At 36.9% G+C, this 21,002-nt stretch overlaps 1 protein-coding gene across 2 annotated transcripts in view; it reads left to right on the top strand.

Moving 5' to 3' along the window:
• The window catches only part of LOC121316976 (pleckstrin homology domain interacting protein), an 88,001-nt gene extending 71,308 nt beyond the window's left edge, over positions 1 to 16,693 (top strand). The window contains exons 32-40 of one of the 2 annotated variants that reach the window (XM_041252433.1): positions 192 to 317; positions 681 to 753; positions 1,560 to 1,610; positions 1,998 to 2,147; positions 5,265 to 5,417; positions 6,622 to 6,785; positions 7,736 to 7,998; positions 9,723 to 9,884; positions 14,400 to 16,693. In XM_041252433.1, coding sequence (XP_041108367.1) covers positions 192 to 317; positions 681 to 753; positions 1,560 to 1,610; positions 1,998 to 2,147; positions 5,265 to 5,417; positions 6,622 to 6,785; positions 7,736 to 7,998; positions 9,723 to 9,884; positions 14,400 to 15,112 — 1,855 coding nt within the window. In that variant the 3' untranslated portion in view covers positions 15,113 to 16,693. The remainder of the gene's footprint in view (positions 1 to 191; positions 318 to 680; positions 754 to 1,559; positions 1,611 to 1,997; positions 2,148 to 5,264; positions 5,418 to 6,621; positions 6,786 to 7,735; positions 7,999 to 9,722; positions 9,885 to 14,399) is intronic. The other variant, XM_041252435.1, reaches the window with a different exon arrangement.
• Positions 16,694 to 21,002: the final 4,309 nt, after the last annotated feature.

The raw sequence follows: 21,002 nt of genomic DNA, 5'->3' as shown, positions 1-21,002 counted from the left end.
ATGTTATTCTAGTGTCATGAACAACTTTAAACACCCAGTTATAAGGTATTTAGTTTAAAAAGTATAGTACAGAATAAAAGTAGACATGTTTTGTTCTATATTTTTGTGCAATATATAGGTTTTGAAAGACTTGTTTTGCTTATCTATGGAATGATTACATTTTGTTCTCTCTTTTTTTACATGGGGCACAGGCGTTTGTCTTCACTGATGTGGGAAGTTCGATACATAGAGCACAACGCGCAAACCTTTAACGAACCTGGAACTCCTATCGTAAAAACTGCCAAATTTGTTTCCGACCTAATGCTGCAGTTCATAAAGTACGTTTTCAATATAATTTATACAGTACTACCTCTGCAGTCTAAAGCTGTGCTGGAACGCATGTAGATCAGTTATACAACATGATTTATGGTGGGATTTCAAATTGATGTCTAGTTCCCTTTCCTCCTATGTTAAATGTTTGAGTAGATGTAATCATAGCTCATTTTTCACACCTTTTGTTTTTGATGTTCAGTAAAGCTTAAACAAAGGAACGGTTCTAAAACACCAACTAGATGCTATGTTAAACCATGATCTGTTGTAGCCATCTTCCGTCTTGTTTGTGACCTAAGGCTAAATTAAAGTGTCTTGCAAGTTTAAGATTCTTCCCCTGCACTTACCACTGGTATTCTGTATTGCACTAGAGACCACAGCTGCACAGATATCATTCCACTCTACAGTAGCATGAAGAAGAAAACCTTCTCAGACTCTGAAGAGGTGGTAATTTTAATATTTTCTAAAGAACTATGAATCAAATGGTTTACATTTTATTTAATTTTTTTAAAGAAACGCTATTGGAAATATTTATTTTAAATCTGTTGAAATGTATTTTATTGATCTACTGCAGTTTTATATTTGAAACCATTGCATGTTGAAAGGTTGTTTCTGTGTACTCTTTTTGAGGGCAATGAAAATTAAAATAAACAAATTCATAAATAAAGTTAGCTCTATTGTCTAAATATTATCGCTCATTAACAGTTCGAAAAAAAGATTTGTCAGGAGTTAGCTCCTTACATTTCTTTTAATGTAAACCTAAGATAGGTGACATGCTAAAAGAATCAAGCTGAAATTCTGAAAAGATACTTGTTGTTTTGTTGTGCTTCAGTTTCATAGCTTTCTTCAAAAGTGTGGTTAATCAGTTGAGTTGTCAAGGCTCTTGAACAAGGCAGCACTGGAAGTGCTGACTTATTTCCTCAGATTTTTGTGTGAAATACAAACCTAACCTTGTTTGAAATCGTGTGTTATGGAAAATTGCACTCCTGATCACTGGTTTATTCGGAACACTGCAGCTCCAGCATAGCATGCTTTTACCTTGTAAATGACATCTTCTCACACTACAACAGGAAGTGTGCTCAGCCACTCGTCCAGAATTGGGACAGGGAATATTACAGGCCTGGGGCGTTGATAGCCTTCTCTTCTCAACCATAAAGATGGTGTTGAAGACAAATTGTCCCACTGGTTTATTATCTCTGGCAATACAATAGTTTTTATCAAATAAAATATTCACATTTTCTTAACTAAAGGATGAAGATGAGGATACAGATGCTCCAAGTACTTCAACTAGGAAAAAGAAGGTAACCCTGCACTGTCCATGTCTTTCTGACTGTTTTAATAGTGACTGCTTTTGGCTTGGAATTTGTCCTTTATTTTATATATTGTTTTTTTTTAAATGATATAGTAAAGAGAAACTACTAAAACATTTCAGTTGATAATTTCATAAATCAGTTAATACCATGTTGAGATATGCTGTAAAATTCCGACAGAGTTGCCCTTATTTTGACAGCTAATCTCAATGACTTAGCTGTGGGGAAAAATTGTAATACAGTATACAGCATTTAAATTCTTGTGAATGAGACTTTTATCAGCAGCACTGAGTCAGATCTGAATAGTTGAGCTGTGCTGTGAATTGTCTGTAAGCTGCTTTTGTTTTTTCCCCCCCCCCCCCCCCCCTCCCTCCCAAGGAGCACAAACCCATAAGGAAGCTACGTAATAATGCCCAGGCTTATGATAACCAGGCGTGGAAAACTCAGTGCAAAGAGCTGCTGGATTTGATATTTCAGTGTGAAGACTCTGAGCCTTTCCGGCAGCCTGTTGACCTACAGGAGTATCCGGTATGATCGTAATTATTTTATTACTCTGCATTCATTAGTTCCTTCGATAACTTGTCTTTGCTTTAAAATACTCAAAAATACTAGAAAGGAGCAGTTAGTCTACAATACAAGTATAGAATAGAAGTTCAAAGAAAATAAATATATTTCACTGAATTTTATTCTTGTAAACTTCCAAAATTAGTACAGTAGTACATGTCCAGACAGTACAACAAAACTACAACAATAAACACATTTGTAATTTCAGTGAGTGATGTTGAATTAAGAAAGGAAAAGAGCACAAAACAATCTGTAATCAAGCCAAATTCAGTTAAACGGCTGGCAAATAAAAATAGATACTGAATGATTTACTGTAAAGGAGGACTCTTATTCTCAGTATTCTATTGAACTAAATGGTCACTATTTGGATCTTTTTGAAGCAAAGAACATTTTTTTACTTTTCTTTCTACACAGTTTTTGTCAGAAAAATGATATATATACACACACATACATACATACATGCATACAGTGCCGAGAAAAAAATTGTGAATCCCAGTGATAATTATGTACATTCCATAGTTTTACCATGATAGCCGCCTTAAATATCTAATAGGGTTTACTTTAACCACAATGATAAAATGATGTATGAATTAGTCATACAATGAGTAATTAAAAGTATGTGAAAAAGTAAGTGACAACTGGTTTTATCAGCTCAATTAAGGAGATAATTAGAATCAGGTGTTTAAATAATTAGGTTGATCTTCAGGGGTGAGTTTGCTCGTTTCAGGTCCTGCCACAACATCTCAGTGGGGCTTAGGTCTAGACTTTGACTAGGCCATTCCAAAACCTTAAATTTCTTGTTCTTCAACCATTCTGATGTAGACTTGCTTGTGTGTTTCGGATCATTGTCTTGCTGCATGACCCAGCTGCACTTCAGCTTCAGCTCACGGATGGATGACCTGACATTCTCCTGTAGAATTCTCTGATACAGAGCAGAATTCATGGTTCCTTCAATGATGGCAAGTCTTCCAGATCCTGATGCAGCAAAGCATCCCCAAATCATGACACTATCACCACCATGCTTGACCGTTGGTATGAGGTTCTTACTGTGGAATGCAGTGTTTAGTTCTCGCCAGACATAATGGGGCCCATGTTGGCTTAAAATTTCCACTTTTGACTCATCTGTCCATAGAACATTGTTCCACAACTCTTGAGGATCATCCAGGTACTTTTTGGCAAACTTGAGATGAGCATTCATGTTCTTCTTAGTGGGCAGTGTTTTCCGCCTTGCTACTCTGCCATGAATCCCATTTATTGTCTTTTTGATGGTGGCTTCATGAACACTCAACTTAGCAGAGGTGGGAGAGGCCTGCAGATCTCTGGATGTTGTTCTAGGTTTCTTTGTGATTTCCTGGACAATTTTACGCCTTGTTCTTGGAGAGATTTTGGCAGGACATCCACTCCTGGGAAGATTCACTACTGTCCCAAACTTTCTCCACAATATGGCTCTGACTGTTCTTTTTGGTTGCACCCCAGAGCCTTAGAAATGGCTTTGTAACCCTTTCCAGACCAATAGGCATCCAACTTTTTTTCCAGAGGTCTTCAGGAATTTTATTTGGTCATGGCTTGATGTGCCTCTAGAACCTGTATGCTGACAACTTCACTCTGATGGTAAGGGCCAAAGTTAGTCAGATTTATATTAGGCAGGGCTGGCCCAAATCAGGCCTGATTGTTAACCAAGCTATTCAAACAGATGACCCTAACTTATCCTTTAATTGGGTCGAGTTAACTAGAGGGGCAATAACTTTTTCACACCTGAAGATGTTTGATTTACTTTGTACACCAAACAAATGAAAGAAGCATCAAACTTTGGTGTCATTGTTTCTCTCAGACTCCCTCTATATACTGCTACAACCCACAAAAAGATCTGACCAAATTCAATGTGAAAAATGTTCAGAAATGCAGAAAATCAGATGGGGTGTGTATAAATAATGAATAAGGTATAAGCACTTGCTGCTTCAACTGCCAGACCCGCAATTTATGTGGCATATTGAAATCAATACAGTATAGCTGACAATTTAGTCTGAGTGTTGTAATTAAATCAGCGTCATTGTGAAATAACGTATTATAATCCTGTTGAGTGCTTGAAACACTGATGAAAGTCATTCTACACATCATATTTATTATTAATTACACTACATTTCTCAGGCAGAACGACTGTGCCAACCTGAATGTGACTGTGCACAAAAAAAAAATGTGCGTATTCTAAGCGCTTCACAGATCAGTGGCCATCGGGACTGATGCTAAATAAAAGCCAGAAACTTTCTGGCTTTCGTTTACAACACAGCGAAGTACGGTGTGGATATACTGGATCAAATGCCACGGCTGTTTTCTGTCAAAGGTGGTACTCGCAGGTGGCCTGTGTTTGTTTATTTTTTATAATATTTTGGACCTGGCAGCCATCAGCGCTTTGGTTTTGTACAAGGAGTGCTCCGGTAATACAATCACTCTGAGGGACATCATTTTGCAGCTAGCCCTGGCGCTCTGGCTGGCAAATGGCCCTCAACCTTCAGCCAGCGTTGCACCCACTGGCACACGGAATAAAAGACGATGCCAGGTTGCTAAATGCAATAAAAACAGAACTTTTGATATCTGTGCCTGTTGTGAAAAGACAAAGTCTGTGGCAAATGCACTGGTACAGTTGTAAAGCTTGTTTTCTGTGTAGATTGTACTGAGAAAGCTGTAATAGAACTCTGAACAGACAAACAGAGCCTTTGAACTCTGTTTCACTCAAAGCGCTTTCACGTTGCACAAATTATGTTTATGCTATTTTTATAACCATATATTTGTTTTATAGTATTATGTGTATACAGCTTTCTACACCTGTTTACACAGAAGTTTATTGCGTAAAGTTTATTTTATTAGTTTTTCATGTTTATGTATATGTGCTCTTTTTCAAAAAAAATAAGAAAAAAGTTTAATTTTCAACGTAAGTAGTGTTTCTGCTCTGAATGTTATGTATGATTTTCATAATTAAAAATATTAAGTTGTATCCGATTGTTTGTTTTTCATTTTCATGTCGAGCCTCACATTTTGCGAGTGCGACGGTTGTGTGTAATCCACAGTTTTTTTTTCTTGTAGGATTACAGGGACATCGTTGACACTCCAATGGATTTCAGTACGGTGCGAGAGACTCTTCAGGCTGGAAACTATGAGTCACCGACAGAGCTGTGCAAGGATGTGAGGCTTATATTTAGCAATTCCAAGGCTTACACACCAAGCAAGAAGTCAAGGGTAAAATGATACCTTTTAATGATATTGCATGCTCTGTGCTAGACTGCTCCATTTTACTCCATGTTCCTCCAGAGAGATAATACTTGAAGCTGTTGCTTCATTTTGTTTGGTTATATTACCCCTTATATTACTTCTTACTTTATTCCATACATTCTTCTTGGCCATACATTCAGATTAAATTGACTAAATGCCTGGAAGGTATATATTTGAATAAACTGGACAACCGTGAAACCCTAAAGGTAACACTGTGGATATCCAACCCAGTTATATTGTTGAAGGACTGGGGTCATGTTAACACGATCATACATGATTTAAAAAAGCACTTACTGGGCCATCTTACTTTGCAGTACAGGCGTTAAACACATATCACTGGATAGGGGAGGGGCTGACGTTCACTTCCTGATAGTTTCTTGTGACATCACTGAGAGGGACATTTAGTGGCTAAAGGACGGGGACAGTTTACAGCAGCCAAGCAGAGACAAAAGCAGAAAGAAAACATCACAAGAACTTGTTTAGAGCTAATAAAAAAGTGAAATACTGTAAATAAAATGTATTTGAATTATATTACAACATGTATTCTGTCCGTGTTTTAATATATATGTTTTTACAACATTTATAAATATCAAGAAACAAGTGGATATAAGCACATACTATTTCATGAACTAAATGTATCAGGTACATTTTTATTCTTTATTACTGATAATAATGAAATGAGTAACTATTATTTCATTTATAAATATATATTCTGAGAAAATAAAGCGAAAGTAGAGTCCATTATTGTTTATAAAGACCCTGAGAATAAATGTGTATTATGTCATTGCAGTCACTCAGGTGAAACAATGTCTTGCCCAAAACATCAGTATTTTTCAACAAAACTTTCAGGAAGTATTGTAAGGTCCCTCGGGTCATAGAATAACATGTTTTTATACATATATCTCTAAACAGAATACATAATAAAAATTACTATTAAAAAAAAAAAAAAAAAAAAGTTTGCATGGCTCCTGAAGTACGTTATAATGTTCCCCAGAGTGTTCTGAAAAAAGGACACCATTTACAAGATGCTACTGTAAAAAGTAGATTTTTAGTGAATTTACAAGGAGAGAACTACAGCTAAAAAGTGCCTGGTCCTGGGGGAGCATCTCACTGAAAAATGCTTTGTCCTGAAAGGGTTAAAGAGGCATCTTCAATCTTTTCCTTTTTTCAGATTTACAGCATGAGTCTGCGGCTGTCAGCTCTGTTTGAAGAACATGTCACTGTTATTCTGTCTTGCTATAAGTCTGCTCATCGATTCCATGCAACAAATAAGCTAACCAGACAGAGGAAGAAAAGGCGAAGAAGTGCCTCCCCTTCCAGTAGTGCAGCTTCCAGGTTTGTTTCCAAAGCACTCGGAAAGGGATACGGATACTAACACCCTTTAGAATGTCAAAGCAGGTTTGAGCAGATAATTGACGATTGTATGGACAGTCTGCTGACTTGATACTAAAAAGCTAGTGTGCAATACAGTACTAACAATGTTTAACAATATTGGAATGGATTTGGACTTTAATAAACAAAAATAAATAAATCTGTTAAATGTGTATAGCGTTTTGACAATGATGTAATGTGCTTCAACATAATAAATGTAAAAGTGCACTTAAATGCATTAAGCTAAAAGAATAGCCTAATATTTAATCTGGCCATAAAAGTTCAAAACTATAAGTGATCAACCTTTACATGTGTGTACTGATTATGTTTACAGACTGTTAACTAAGCTGTACAGGGTTAACAGCTGATAATATCTTGTAGATTAGGATTCCACACTACTAAAGTAAATGCTAATTAATGAGATCCACTGTTCTCATCATGTGTCGCAAAGAGAGACGTCAATGAGGAATTTGGGGTACAGAACAGCACTACAGGCTAGACCAGCAGAATAAATTCAAGTTGAATTTTAGCACAGCTCATCAGCTTTGCCATTTGTTTTCCTTTTCTTTTGCTGCCAGACCAAAACATGGAAGGAAATATGTCTTGCTGCTGTCAGTATGGCATCTGTTGCCCCCTTCCTTATATAGACTATGTATGAAGAAGCAGGAATATCATCCACATTTTTCAACAGTTGTCTCTAGTGTTGTGATGTGTATTGCACAGCTTCATGTTTAAAATTTGAGTTCTATTACATATATACATACTGAATGAGTCAGTGACTTATTAGGTTTGTGTTTGATAAGAGGGCATTCCGATATTTGAGAAATTCCCAGAATACAGCTGCGTACCAAACATTCAGTTCCATTATGAGTTTTGTCAAATAAAAAAAAAAAAATCTTGCTTCCCATCCACAGCCCTGAAAGGAAGCGACGTGCCGTGAAGTCCCAGATGAAGCCAGAGCCTTCTGCCTCATCTCCTTCCCTGGGTGCCTCTCGCTCCCCATCACTCCGCCAGGCTGCCGCTCAGTTGAACGGGAAGGCTGTGGAATCTGCAGCTGTGGTTCGGACAAGAAGCACCAGGCGGTTTGGAAACCTTTCTGTTACTCCAGCTACATCATCTGGAGCAAAATTATCTACTTCAAAAAACAATACCTCCCACACTGCACTCGGAAAGCAAGGTAGTTGTAATTTCTGTCCATCGCCTAAAGAACCTCTTTCTGTCAAAACTGGATTTTTAATTGGGTGAAAAAGCATCCACTATAGATATACACACAGTGATGGCACAAATTTGACAACAAATGATTTAAAGCAATACTAAGGGTGGAGATTGTGTTGCCCATTTTTCCTCACTTTCCTTCTCATGTTTAGTGAGAAGGTAGTCTGAGAAAGTTATCTGGGAACAAACCCCCCATCCTCAGTTGTACCGTTTTCCTAGAAAAAGGAGCACATTTTCGGGTACCATTTTACTTCTGTGAAATGTCTTGCTCAGTAAACATTTAGTATATTTTTTAAAGAGGAGACTATTATCTATTCAGGGATACCAATATATTTAGTAAGTAAAGGGTTGTTGTTTTCTGCCTGGATTGCTGCTGTTCTATCATTTGTCAATAATGTTGTGTTCTTTTTGAATTTGGGAAATTGTGCTTTGACCAACATCAAACTCAACTGCAACTGACTTACTTTTTGTTTATTTTCTAACCTATTTAAAACTTCAGTTTGTAAGTGTGGTATACCTCCTCTTAGGAGTTGCCATATCTGCACGTCAGGTTATTTGTGGTCACGCAGTCAACTCCTCAACCAAAGCAGCTATCCAAACTAATTATACAGATGCATACTGGTTGTCTTTCATGCAATTAAGCGAATTGTACGATTATCTGATATGCAATTAAGTAGAGTGCATTGTGTGTGTGTGTGTGGATATATGTGTGAGAGAGACAGACAGGCAGACACACACACACAGATTTGTGGGTGTGTGGAACCAACTCCCCAGTAATGCTGTTGAAGCTGATACCCTGGGATCCTTCAAGAAGCTGCTTGAGATTTAGGGATCAATAAGCTACTAACCTCCAAATGAGAAAGATGGGCCGAATGGCCTCCTCTCATTAGTAAACTTTCTTATGTTTCTTCAATAATAATGGCCTCCTCTTGATTACCATTTACCATTAAATATTGTACAGTATTTATTGAGATTACTCATGACTTCAAGGTAATGTATTTTCAGGGGGTAAAATCCAACATTTTACTCTCTGTGTTAAAATTAAAGAGCAAGTTACTCCCAGACCCAAAACCTTATCTGGAGCGCTGTATACACAGTCAACCTTGGTTAACCCTTCACCCCAAGGGGGTGCCATTTAATGTTGACTTATCTAAGGTGTCGACTTAACCACCATGAGCCATGGCATTAACATGCATATAAGTAACAGAACTCACACGTTTACAGTATAACTGTTTACAAGTTTATTTTTAGTTAAATGTCCTTATGAAAATGATTGAAAGAACTGCAGTGAGTGAATCAATTAAATTATACAGTACTGTACAAACGATTTGAAATAAGAATTAATAAAATAACTACAGCATTATTTTTACGAAAACAATCAAACCACAAACCGTCACAAGCTTGACTATACTTTGTGTCGAATTAAGTGAAGGTGTCGATAGTGTGTGTGTGTGTGTGTGTGTGTGTGTGTGTGTGTGTGTGTGTGTGTGTGTGTGTATATATATATATATATATATATATATATATATATATATATATATATATATTTTTTTTTTTTTTTTTTTTTTTTTTTTTTTTTAGAAGTATTTAGTTTGTCTGAAACAATATTACCGTTAATTTGCATTTATATTTAAGATTCTACACCGGAAGGCAAATGCACCCAGTATAACACTTTCCTTTTCTCAGTGACAGATAGTCCTAACAAACATCTCAAGGCCCAGAACACTGTATCGTCTCCTTGCCTCTCAAGTGATACTGAAAACACAAGGAGTTCCTCCACTGCAGAAAGTGCTGGAGAGCAAAGGAAGGTGAAACAGAAACTGAAGGCATCATTAAGCCAGCAGCAGGGTAAGAACTAAGAAAACAAAGGCCAGTAGTGCTAAAGGTTTTATAGAGTGCTTATAAAGTCAGTTGACAGCTTTGCACTATCATATTTGAGAAATATATAAAGGTGCCTGTGAAAGTTCTGCATTCATTAAGTTCTCCTCCATTCAACTAGTAGTGCTGTTTTAAGCAGCTGTTCAGATGCATATCCTGCGATTTTGTAGTCCTAGTTTGTTGCTGCCATCCTTTTAATTTAATGGTTTTATTTTTTAATTTTTAGTCGTCGCCAATGGTTTTTACCCTGGTTTTCTCCCCAATTTGGAATGCCCAATTATTATTTTTTTCCCAGTTCACTGCTGCAACTTGCTGCATGTGTCCTGCCAAGCCGTCTTTTTTCGCGCTGAAGGTCTGCAGTGAAGCCACCAGACCAATAGTGTCAGAGGACAACACAGAGTGGTTTCTACAGCAGACCAGCAGACGCTCTATCGGCCACAGAAGTCGCTGGTGCGTGGGGAACCGAGGATTACCCTGCCAACCCAAACCCTCCCCATCCGGGCGGTGCTCGCCCAATTGTGCGCCTCCCCTGGGAACTCCCGGCCACGATCGGCGATGGCATAACCTGGACTCGAATCAGCGATCTCCAGGCTATACAGCGCATCCTACACTCCATGTGGAGCGCCTTTACTGGATGCACCACTCGGGAGCCCCTGTCCTGTTAATTTCTGAGAATATAATTACCCGTTGCAATAAATTAACTCCAGATGTTGGAGAACACCTTCCTAAATATATAAAACAATGCAGTGATGTCAGACATTATTTGCACTGACTCTTGACCCCAGTATTAGTAGCATTATCCTCCTTCTGAACCTTGCACACAGTGGACTGGATTGTATTGCCTATATAGGATCAAGGAGTTTAGCGCTTTGTGGTCCTATGTCGGACCAGGTCCGACATTACAGTTTTCCCTTTCCAGTCCGATGTCAGACCCTGTCCGACATCATCAAAAAGACGTAAAGCACAGGTCTCTAGTAATTTTTTCACAGGAAAAAGCTGAGAAAACCTTTCAGTGTTTTGCAGAACGTACCGGTACATTCGTACTCCCTGGGGACCATTAATTCATTGACGTACCGGTACATTTGTACTACTCAAAGGGTTAAACAAATTATTAAAACCTAGTTGTATTACGTTCTTCACTTGCACTCTCACTCCATTGAGTACGCTCTCCAAGTCTTTAGATCGCTTGTCATAAACACTGCCAATTGTGAATCCACGAATCATTCGTGTTCCACCCAGTAACTGCATCCATCTCTCTGAATGGACAATTCACTACAAGTCATTATTGTTGGTTGTTATTATAATTAATAATAATAATAATAATAATAATAATGTCCTTTTTATAATAGAACTTGAGGCAGCCAATTATAGAGCTAGGGGAGGAACTTGAACAGAGGGAAGGTCTGCCTGTCACTCGGAACAGGAAGGAAAGAACAGAGGGAGTGATTTAGACTATCCGAGAAGCAGTGGGTAGACCACCTGGTCAAAGCCCAAAATAAGTTATCTTCATTTTTATTTTGAGCTTTGCCCAAAGTTAGCGGGCAAATCACCCAGGCAATTTGCCAATTGCCTGCATTTTGGGGTTTGCCCGTATTTTATATATATATATATTATATATTATATATATATATATATATATATATATATATATATACATATATATATTATATACATACATACATACATACATACATACATACATACACACACACACACACACTGCCTATAGAAAGTCTACACCCCCTTGAACTTTTTTCACATTTTGTTGTGTCAGTGCCTCAGAGTTTCATGCATTTAAATGAGGATTTTTTTTCCACTTTTGTACACACCATACTCCACACTGCTTAAGGGGGAAAAAGTTTTTATTGAGAAAAAAATAGATATTAAATATACGAAACTGAAAGATCATAATTGGATAAGTCAGCACCCCCCCCCTTTAGTTAATACTTGGTGAAAGCACCTTTTGGTAGCAATTACAGCTGTGAGTCTGTTGGGATAGGTCTCTACCAACTTTGCACACCTAGATTTGGCAATATTTGACCATTCTTCTTTACAAAACTGTTCAAGCTCTGTCAAGTTTCTTGAGGAACGTTGATGGACAGCAATCTTCAAGTCATGCCGCAAATTTTCGATTGGATTTCGGTCAGGGCTCTGAAGGGCCACTCAAGGATATTTATTTTTTTGTTCCTTAGCCACTCCAGTGTAGCTTTGGCTGTGCTTTGGGTCGTTGTCATGCTGAAAGGTGAACTTCCGTCCAAGTTTCAGCTTTCTTGCAGAGGGCAGCAGGTTTTCCTCAAGGACTTCTCTGTACTTTGCTCCATTAATTTTTCCTTCTATCCTGACAAGTGCCCTAGTCCCTGCTGATGAGGAACATCCCTATAATATGATGCTGCCACCATGCTTCACACTAGAGATGGTGTTCTTTGGGTCATGTGCTGTGTTGGGTTTGCGCCAAACAACGCATTGCATTTAGGTCAAAAAGTTCAATTTTAGTTTAGTCAGACCACAAAACTTGGCTACAGAATTTCCAGAGTGTTTTTTTGCATACAAATGGAATTCAAGGTGGGGTTTCTTGAGTAATGGCTTCCTTCTTGCCACCCTACCATACAGGGATATTGTTGTCACATGTACACTTTGACCAGTCTTGGCCATAAAAGCCTGTAGCTCTTGCAAAGTTGCCATTGGCCTCTTGGTAGCCTCTGTGATCAGTCTCCTTGCTCAGTCATCCAGTTTGGAGGAATGGCCTTATCTAGGCTGGGTCTTGGTGGTGCCATACACCTTCCACTTCTTAACCCTTAGCGGTCCGTTTATTCAGCGCCTGTCAGGCACGTCAGGTCCAATTTATTTTCACATGCGCTGTTTATTTTACACATGCTGTTTAAATCCACCCCCCCCCCCCCCCCCCCCCCCCCCCCCGAGTAAAACTGGTTTAAAGGGCATTGCAATGCTAAGCGACATCAGTACTGCATCTCCAGCCAAGCCTCACCCCGTGTTCGCTTTATTTTTCACATACCTCTTTATAGATGTGCCTACTGATAAATCCTCTCCTGATCACTCGTTATATCACCAAACTCCTCAATGATGCGATCCAAGTCATTATTTTAATACTATAACATTTTAAAAAGCTCTGCAAATGTCCGTGATATTCTTTGCGCGCTGGATGCAGAAGCAGCTACCTCTGTTTATGCCTGCTTGTCTCTGTATGGTGCAGCTGCTAGGGCTATTGCTCACACGTCCCGTTTTTTCAGTTTCATTTGGCTCCTATCAGTTTCACATAGCCATTGAATGGTTCTCTTGGTTTTTTCTGGAGAAAAAACGACTAGAGACCCATACTTTACGTCTTTTCTTTTTGAACCACAAAGGGTTAATAATCGGCTTGACTGTGCTCCAAGGGATATTCAAGGCCTTTGATGTTTTTTTATACCCATCCCCTGATCTGTGAGTTTCAACAACTTTGTCTCGGAGTTCTTTTGAAAGCGCCCTGGTGAGCTGAGGGAACCTACAGGAACTGCTGAATTTATCCTGAAATTATGTGAATCACTACAATTTAACATAGGTGGAGGCCACTTAACTACTTGTGTGATTTTGAAGGCGATTGGTTACACCTGAGCTAATTTAGGCTATTACAAGGGGGGTGGACACTTATCCAACCAAGCTATTTCAGTTTTTATTTTTAATTAATTTTCTACAAATTTCTTAATATTTTTTTTACTTGGAAGTTGTGGGGTAGGATGTATAGATAAATTTAAAAATAAAAAAACTATTTTAATGCATTTTAATTCCAGGCTATAAGGCAACAAAAGGTGAAAATTTTGAAAGGGAGTGTAGACTAATAATATATATAATGTGTGTGTGTGTGTGTGTGTATGTATGTATGTATGTATGTATGTATGTATGTACACACACACACACACACACACACACACACACACATATATATGTATGTATGTATCTATATATTATTTTAAAATAAATAATAATCCCAATGTAATTCATGCCTTAAAACTATGTTATGTTGGTGATTTGTGCCACTTGTAACTTGGTGGTTTCGAGACAGCTGTTTAGTCTAAACCCATTGACTTCTGAAAAAACCCAGAAAGGGCTGCCTAGAGGCATATTAATATTTTAAATTCTTCACACATTTAAGGTATTTAAATTTTTTGGTAAATAAATAAGTCGTACTGGTTTCTTAATACATAAACCTGACATTAAAGAAATTTATCTATAAAAGTAAAAGAAAAAATAATAATACAAATTTATAAAATTACCCTGGCACTAGAATCTTGAGCCATAGTACCAAATGCGTACCCCTTTACAAGTTATATTCTACTTTTTTGCTTGTGTTTTGTTCGACTGGGAGGAAGCAAGTAGATTAAGGACAAGTAGATTTTTCTAGCATTTTGTCCCTTGGACAATACGTTTTTTAAGAAAATCCACAACTCTGTGACAGCCTCATAAGCTAACTTAATTTTCTGTTATTTCCAGTGAATTCCCAAGATAACACGAGGGCACAGAAAAACTTACAGCTGAATGGACACGATGGACACAGTTCAAATTACGTGGAAAGAAGAGGTAGAAAACCAAAGGCAATGACCCTCGCAAAGGCAGTATCCGTTATAATGCCAGAAACTGATGTGAAGCGTCCTGGCAAAAAAAGGGGACGTAAAAGCAAAAAAGAATTGGAAGCCATGAGAGCAAACAAGCTACAAAATAGAGCTACAACAACAGAGGAAGAGGAAAGGGACCAGTCAACAAGTGATGAGGCAGGCACCTCTTCTGCTGCGGCAGACACTGTCTCTGAGCAAGGTCCTATAATACAGAAGTCCCGCCGAGGCAGAAAACCCAGAAGCATGAAGAAGCCACCAGAAATGCCTTCAGCACCCACTACAGTGAGCCCAAAGATGCAAACAAGAAGCAGTGGGAGGATTGAAGGACCCGTGGAGCAAATGGAGGAGGATAATGCGAGGACCGAAGAGGAGGTTGAGGGGGTTCAGGAAGAGGGCAACGACAAAAGCTCTAAATTCCCCATGAGAACCAGAAATCAGGGTCGAAGGACAGCTTTCTACAATGAAGATGACTCTGAGGAAGAGCAGAGGCAGCTGTTGTTTGAAGATTCGTCTTTAACCTTTGGGACTTCCAGTAAGGGGCGAGTTCGGAAATTGACTGAAAAGGCAAAGGCAAATTTAATTGGCTGGTAAACCACAACTTAAAACTAAAGAATAAACTAACAGAAAGACTTGGTAACTTTTGCTCTGTGATATCCAGGTAAAAGCTACGGCACTTGAGGACACTGCAATTATTGCTGCTAATTTTGTATATTCATTGGTTAACCTACCTATTTTGGGACCAAAAATGGGCCCTTTGCCCAAACTTTGATATACAATATTTTCCCCTTTTTAATTAATTAATACAGTTTTGAACGTGGTAATACTAAATACCCAGAGTATAAAAGTATGTTTTATAATTAACTGCCAACAAGCTTTTAGATACAAGCAGACCTGTTTAAAATTATGAAATGTTGGTTAACAGTAAATTACACGTGAAAAGCTTTTCTGTTATCTGTTTGAAAACAGCACAGCTCCTTCTTGGGTTTAATAACCTTTACTTGGATCAATATACATTTTATAAGCTAAGGACCACGTACCAATGGAAGAGTCATTCCAAAAGTGTTCCCTTACCTTTTCAGAAAGTTTAGGAGTTCAGTTGTATGCTCATGTTGAATAAGAATGTGTATCCATTTCCCTGTACACCATTTATAGAATACAGAATGTATGTGATCTACTGAAAGTCTGTCTTTGCAGCAGAATACCAATCAAAGGCAGTCATTCACCGGGCCTTGTCAGTTATGTGCACTGAGTTTTAAGACTTTAGTTTAAAATATTTGTAATCAATCATATACAGAATCGTGTTTAGTATGTGCTCTTAGGTGAAGCTGTAGACGTGGCTCCCAAAAGTAATACATTTTTAGTTTATGCTATTGTTTTTTTCCATTGAGGAATTGCAGATAACCACCATTACAAGGGAGTGCCACACAGGTTGTATGTACGTACCTTGCATGTTGCCACATTTCCAGATTGATGCTTTTCTTATGTTTCAGCTGATGGCTGAATGGACTTGGTGTGTGATCAACATACATATATGATATAAACAAGGAGGAGCTGTTTTTCAAAGATATAGGAAAAAAGGCAAGATGCAAGAAAAAAATATCCCTGCTTTCAAAACTTTTGCTGACCCAATTAAAGGACTGTAAAAAAAAAAAAAAAAGAAGTAAATGTGATAAACATAGATAGCACAATGTTCAAGTACTTCAATCTTAAGTTCTATTCTTTTTGTGAAAAAGCCAGCTGACTTGAACATCATATGCCACAACAACTGCAGTTCTAAGGATACACGATTCCAGGGATGAAGAACATTTTATGCCAAGCTGCAGCTCCTGACTTCTGCTAAATCTATGGACTAGATCTTATATCAGTGTTGAAACTGTTCAACTGTAAATGTAAAACAGGAACTTTGAATGGCCACAGGCAGGCAGACAAGCACTTGGGTGAAGTCCTGCAGCAAACATCCTCTTTCAAGATCCTAGAGAGAAGATAGCATCATCTTTGGCTTGCCTGCAATAACTGACATACACCAAGACATTTACAACTTACATTGGAGGAGTTTATGAAAAATGTGTGGATTTTACTGTAAAAAGAATTGCATTGATGCTACCCTAATCACTGGCAGAAAATTAATATCTCACATTGGTGAATACAAGTAAACTTAAAAAAAAAAAAAAATTTATGGACATCTCTATTTTTGGTTCTTGGCACATCCTTAATGAGACAGAACTTTTTTTTACAACACTTGGTTGTGTATGTAGGAAAAAAAGAACTAGTAAGAAACCGAATTTAGAGAACACAACTCTTGAGTATCATCACCAAAAAAAGGTACTTGGTTCCATGCATACCAACTGAATGTTTTACAGTTTGTATACATATCATTCAATTGAAGGTACAAGATGCAAACATTACACCACTTGAAAGTATTGTCAGCATATTTTGCAAGAAAAACTCCTTTGAGGTGAAACATATTGGATACAAAGGTGTTGTAACACTAGCCATGGAAGAGCATGAGCATTTAATGTAAATATTACATTTGTATAAAATGTGTTGGCAACCTCCGAACTTTCACCCACCAATCAGGAAGCTCCGTTGCTGGGCTCTACCCCCAGTAGGTGGCCACAGAGCATTCAGATTGAATGTCTAGTTTTTAAAAAAAAAAAAAAAAGAAAAAAAATCCAAAAGGGAGTAAAGGAAAGGAATTTCAAAAAAAGAAAAATAACTAAATTACAGAATGACTAAGCTTTTGATTCAGTGCAAAGTGAAATAAAAAAAAAAAAACCCTTCAATTTTTCGTAACTTTGAAACTAATGATTTTGGGGGCCGGGGGGGGGGGGGGGGGCGTATAAGAGCCTATACAATAACACATTATTATTGTCTAGTTCTGAGACATTAGTAATTATTTTTATTTACCAGTTACAACAATTGTTTTTTTGATATCTGTGACACAGTGGAAGGCATGGAACGTTAAGCCATAAAGCCTATGATAGAGGCCCACGCTAACCCAGGTGCAAAAACTTTTGTCCTCTAATGGTAAAAATTTGTGTCTTCTCAGCCAAAGAAAACCGCATACAAAATAAAGGACTAAGGATAACAGGATTATCATTTCTGAAGGGCAACTGAAAGAAGTTTCTCCCAAGAAATCTTCATTTTAGTAGGCGTACAAAGAGATAGCGAGGTATTGGAGGATGTCTAAACTGATGGTGTCTCTGGAATGTGGAAAAGGTCCATTGGTGCAGCTATATCCAGCTGTGCAAGAGCAGACTGGAAACCATGGAACATCATTAAAAATCTAAACCCAAGACCTTCATTATATTGATGGTGTGCTGCATGTACCTCTGTCATTGAAACTTTTATTTATGGAGTGCAAAATATTAGCCACATGATGGCAAGCAAATCAATTGAAATGACATAATTCTAGTACAAAACACCCTTGGCAAAAAAAAAAAAAGAAAGAAAAGGCAATGGAGGCATTTGAAATGGCACTGTCATGGATGGAAAATCGGGAGATTTAAACAGGACTGCTACATGCCGAGACTCATTGTCCGCATGACATGAAACGACCATGACACAAAAAGGAAAATCTGTGTTAATAAAGTGCAAACCCATTTTTTCAGCCTTTTGGTTATCTTCATGAAAATAATTTTTGGGATGTTTTCAAATGTTTAACCTGTTCACTGAACATAAAGTTGGATTTCCTGTTCAGTCACACACTCCCTTGTTTTACCTAACTACTTGTATTATTTCCATTATCACCAAAACTTGACATTTTGCCAAAGACTGAAATTCAGAGTAGACTCCCTCAAGTGTATTTATGTGCCTGGAAGTCAGTCGCCAGAAAAAGCGCACTATATCCACAAGAATACCCATCTCTGATGAATATCTTCAATGGCAAAACTGAACACATTGCACAGACTTTGTTTGAGTGTATATACCCTATAGACAACAAAAAATAAGGGGTTTCCCATTAATTTAAGAGATTTTATTCAGCATTTTAACTAAATAGTGACTGGGTCTGGAGTTTATGATGGACAATAGCAAGTGGATTTTGTGATTGTGTTCACATGTATCATAACAATGTTATGCTGTATTTAAAACATTTATATATATATATATATATATATATATATATATATATATATATATATATATATATATATATATATATATATAGTTGTTTTGAAGACTGCAGAAATTATGGGAAAAGATACACATTAAATTATCCTCTGTATATTTTTTGTAAAAGCTCACTTTATTTTTAGAAGATTTTTATTTCCGTTTTTTATTGTTAAAAGTGGCCAAATCACTTTTATATGCAATCATGTTTCATTGAACATTGCATATTCTTTATCTGCACTTTGTCCTGGCATGTGACTTATCCTGACACAAGAAAATATATTCCCAGAAGAATTCTGTTTAATGATTGTGCCTTGTACATTTTAGTGTTTCTACTCAAGTCTACATTAATGTTCTGTAGACAAGGTTATTAAAGAGATGATTTTTTTAAAGGGCCTTTTAAAGAAACGATTGCCACTGAAAGAAACTCTTAATTTTTTTTTGTATGCATTTCCTTTATGTGGAAAATATGGTTTATTTTTTTCATTAATGAGCAGTCAATCATTTATTAGACCAGACCATCTTTTTTATGTAGAACACTGTAATACCAACCTCATTCAAATTCACACTCATTTTGAATGTCTTGGAGGTAACCAGTCACATGCTATGCAGTGTAATGTTAAAAAACTCCTTCGTGCAAGTGCAGTTTTACCAAGAACACAATAAACTCATTGTTGGTATAACACTGGAAAGCATTTATTTAAACACTACATGTGTAATAAACTTCACAGGGTTGTTCTGCAAAAGGAAATGTTAAGTAAAACATGCAAGGTATTTTATCAAGAGGGCTGTTACCTTGATTTTAATGCAAACATCAGCTTACCTTGCTGTTGCAATGACAGCTGTTTGGTGGTTTATTAAATGGGCCTAAAACTAATATTTTCTTCCACCTGTCCTGCCAGTTACAGTTGTAATGTTTTCAGTTAAACCAACCTACCACCGCCTGTTGTTCTGTTGCATTGTAACATTTTAAATTTGTAAAATACTATATATGTAAGATTTATTTGTTTTGAAACACAAATTGTGCTTATGATGTAAAATGGGGGGGGGGGGTCGGCCTGCCTTTAGTCCAAACATGTAATACTTAGAGTGGACTTTGAAGAAGAGGGTTGCGGTGAATCCTGTACAAAACATTGTATAAAACCTGCTGTATGCAACAAACAGACCCCTGATGAAAGGAGAGCTCAGAGTTTGTATGTATCACTGTATTCCTTGTAATCTCCAGTGAACTCCTTTCATATTAGCTGTTTGGACAATTGTTTGACCTGTTGTGAGACTTTCTATGTTAGTTTGGATACTTTTATAAAACAAAACAACAAAAAATAGAATGTATGTGTAGGAAGTATTGCTATCATATTAGAGTACATCTGATATTTTTAAAATGAAATAAATTGTGTTTTCTTATTTGTGTCTCTAGGTTTTTTTTTGTTTTGTTTTGTTTTTTAACTAGCTGGTTGCATCTATTTTATTGTTTTGGTTTTGGGTGTGTTATGAAAGTAAACATTGAGCTTTTATTTGTTAGTACTAAATTATATTGTGCCAGCCATTAGCATTTGGGTTACAGAATTGTTTATTTGAAGGTGAAGGTGTAGTTCACAAAAAAAAAAGTCTTATCATTGTCCCACAATCCTCCTTATTGGACTATTTTATATATAGGGTCATTTGTTTTTTAAAGATCTGTTTTAAAAATGTATGGCAAATAAATTATGTAATAAGGCCAGCCAATAATAATAATAATAATAATAATAATTGTTGGTCTACTGTAGCCTTATGCAGGTTTTGGAAAGTTGTGTAAATAGTACATTTAGTAACCTGTAGTAAAATATGCAGGTATGAAGTTAACTTTTTCAGCATTTCAGTTTAATGCAATTAAGGTGTTGTGAGAGAAACCGGTTTTTACATGTGGTTTAGATACAGGTTAAAATGAAGGATAGGGCAGGATTCAGCAAACCAAATTATTTTATAATGGCTTTAAGAAATATACTGTAGATGCTAAGTAAAAAATAACATCTAGAATGTTAATCTACATATATCTAAATGCATCTTTGTTTATTTTGAAAATATATATTCCGTTATAAGAATAAAATATATTTTTGTTTTGATTATTTTTGTAAAAATATTTAAATAGAGATAAACGAAATGTACTTGGCCCTGGATGGGGAACAAGCCTAAACTTTATTATCTAGCTGTAGCCAACATAACATATCTAATGCTGAGTCCTTAGTATGCAGTACACACTGGTATCATGCATATACACCTCATTTAATACAATTATCATATATTCTATCCATGTACAAATTTGAAAATGATGTAGATTCCACAAGCTTAAGTCTGCATATTGTTATAATTATTTGTTTATTAAGTAGACGCC

This window comes from Polyodon spathula, chromosome 6 (assembly GCF_017654505.1).
Source record: "Polyodon spathula isolate WHYD16114869_AA chromosome 6, ASM1765450v1, whole genome shotgun sequence".
Lineage (NCBI taxonomy): Eukaryota > Metazoa > Chordata > Actinopteri > Acipenseriformes > Polyodontidae > Polyodon > Polyodon spathula.
The sequence above is the reverse complement of the archived record's forward strand: the minus strand, read 5'-3'. Positions and strand labels throughout refer to the sequence as shown.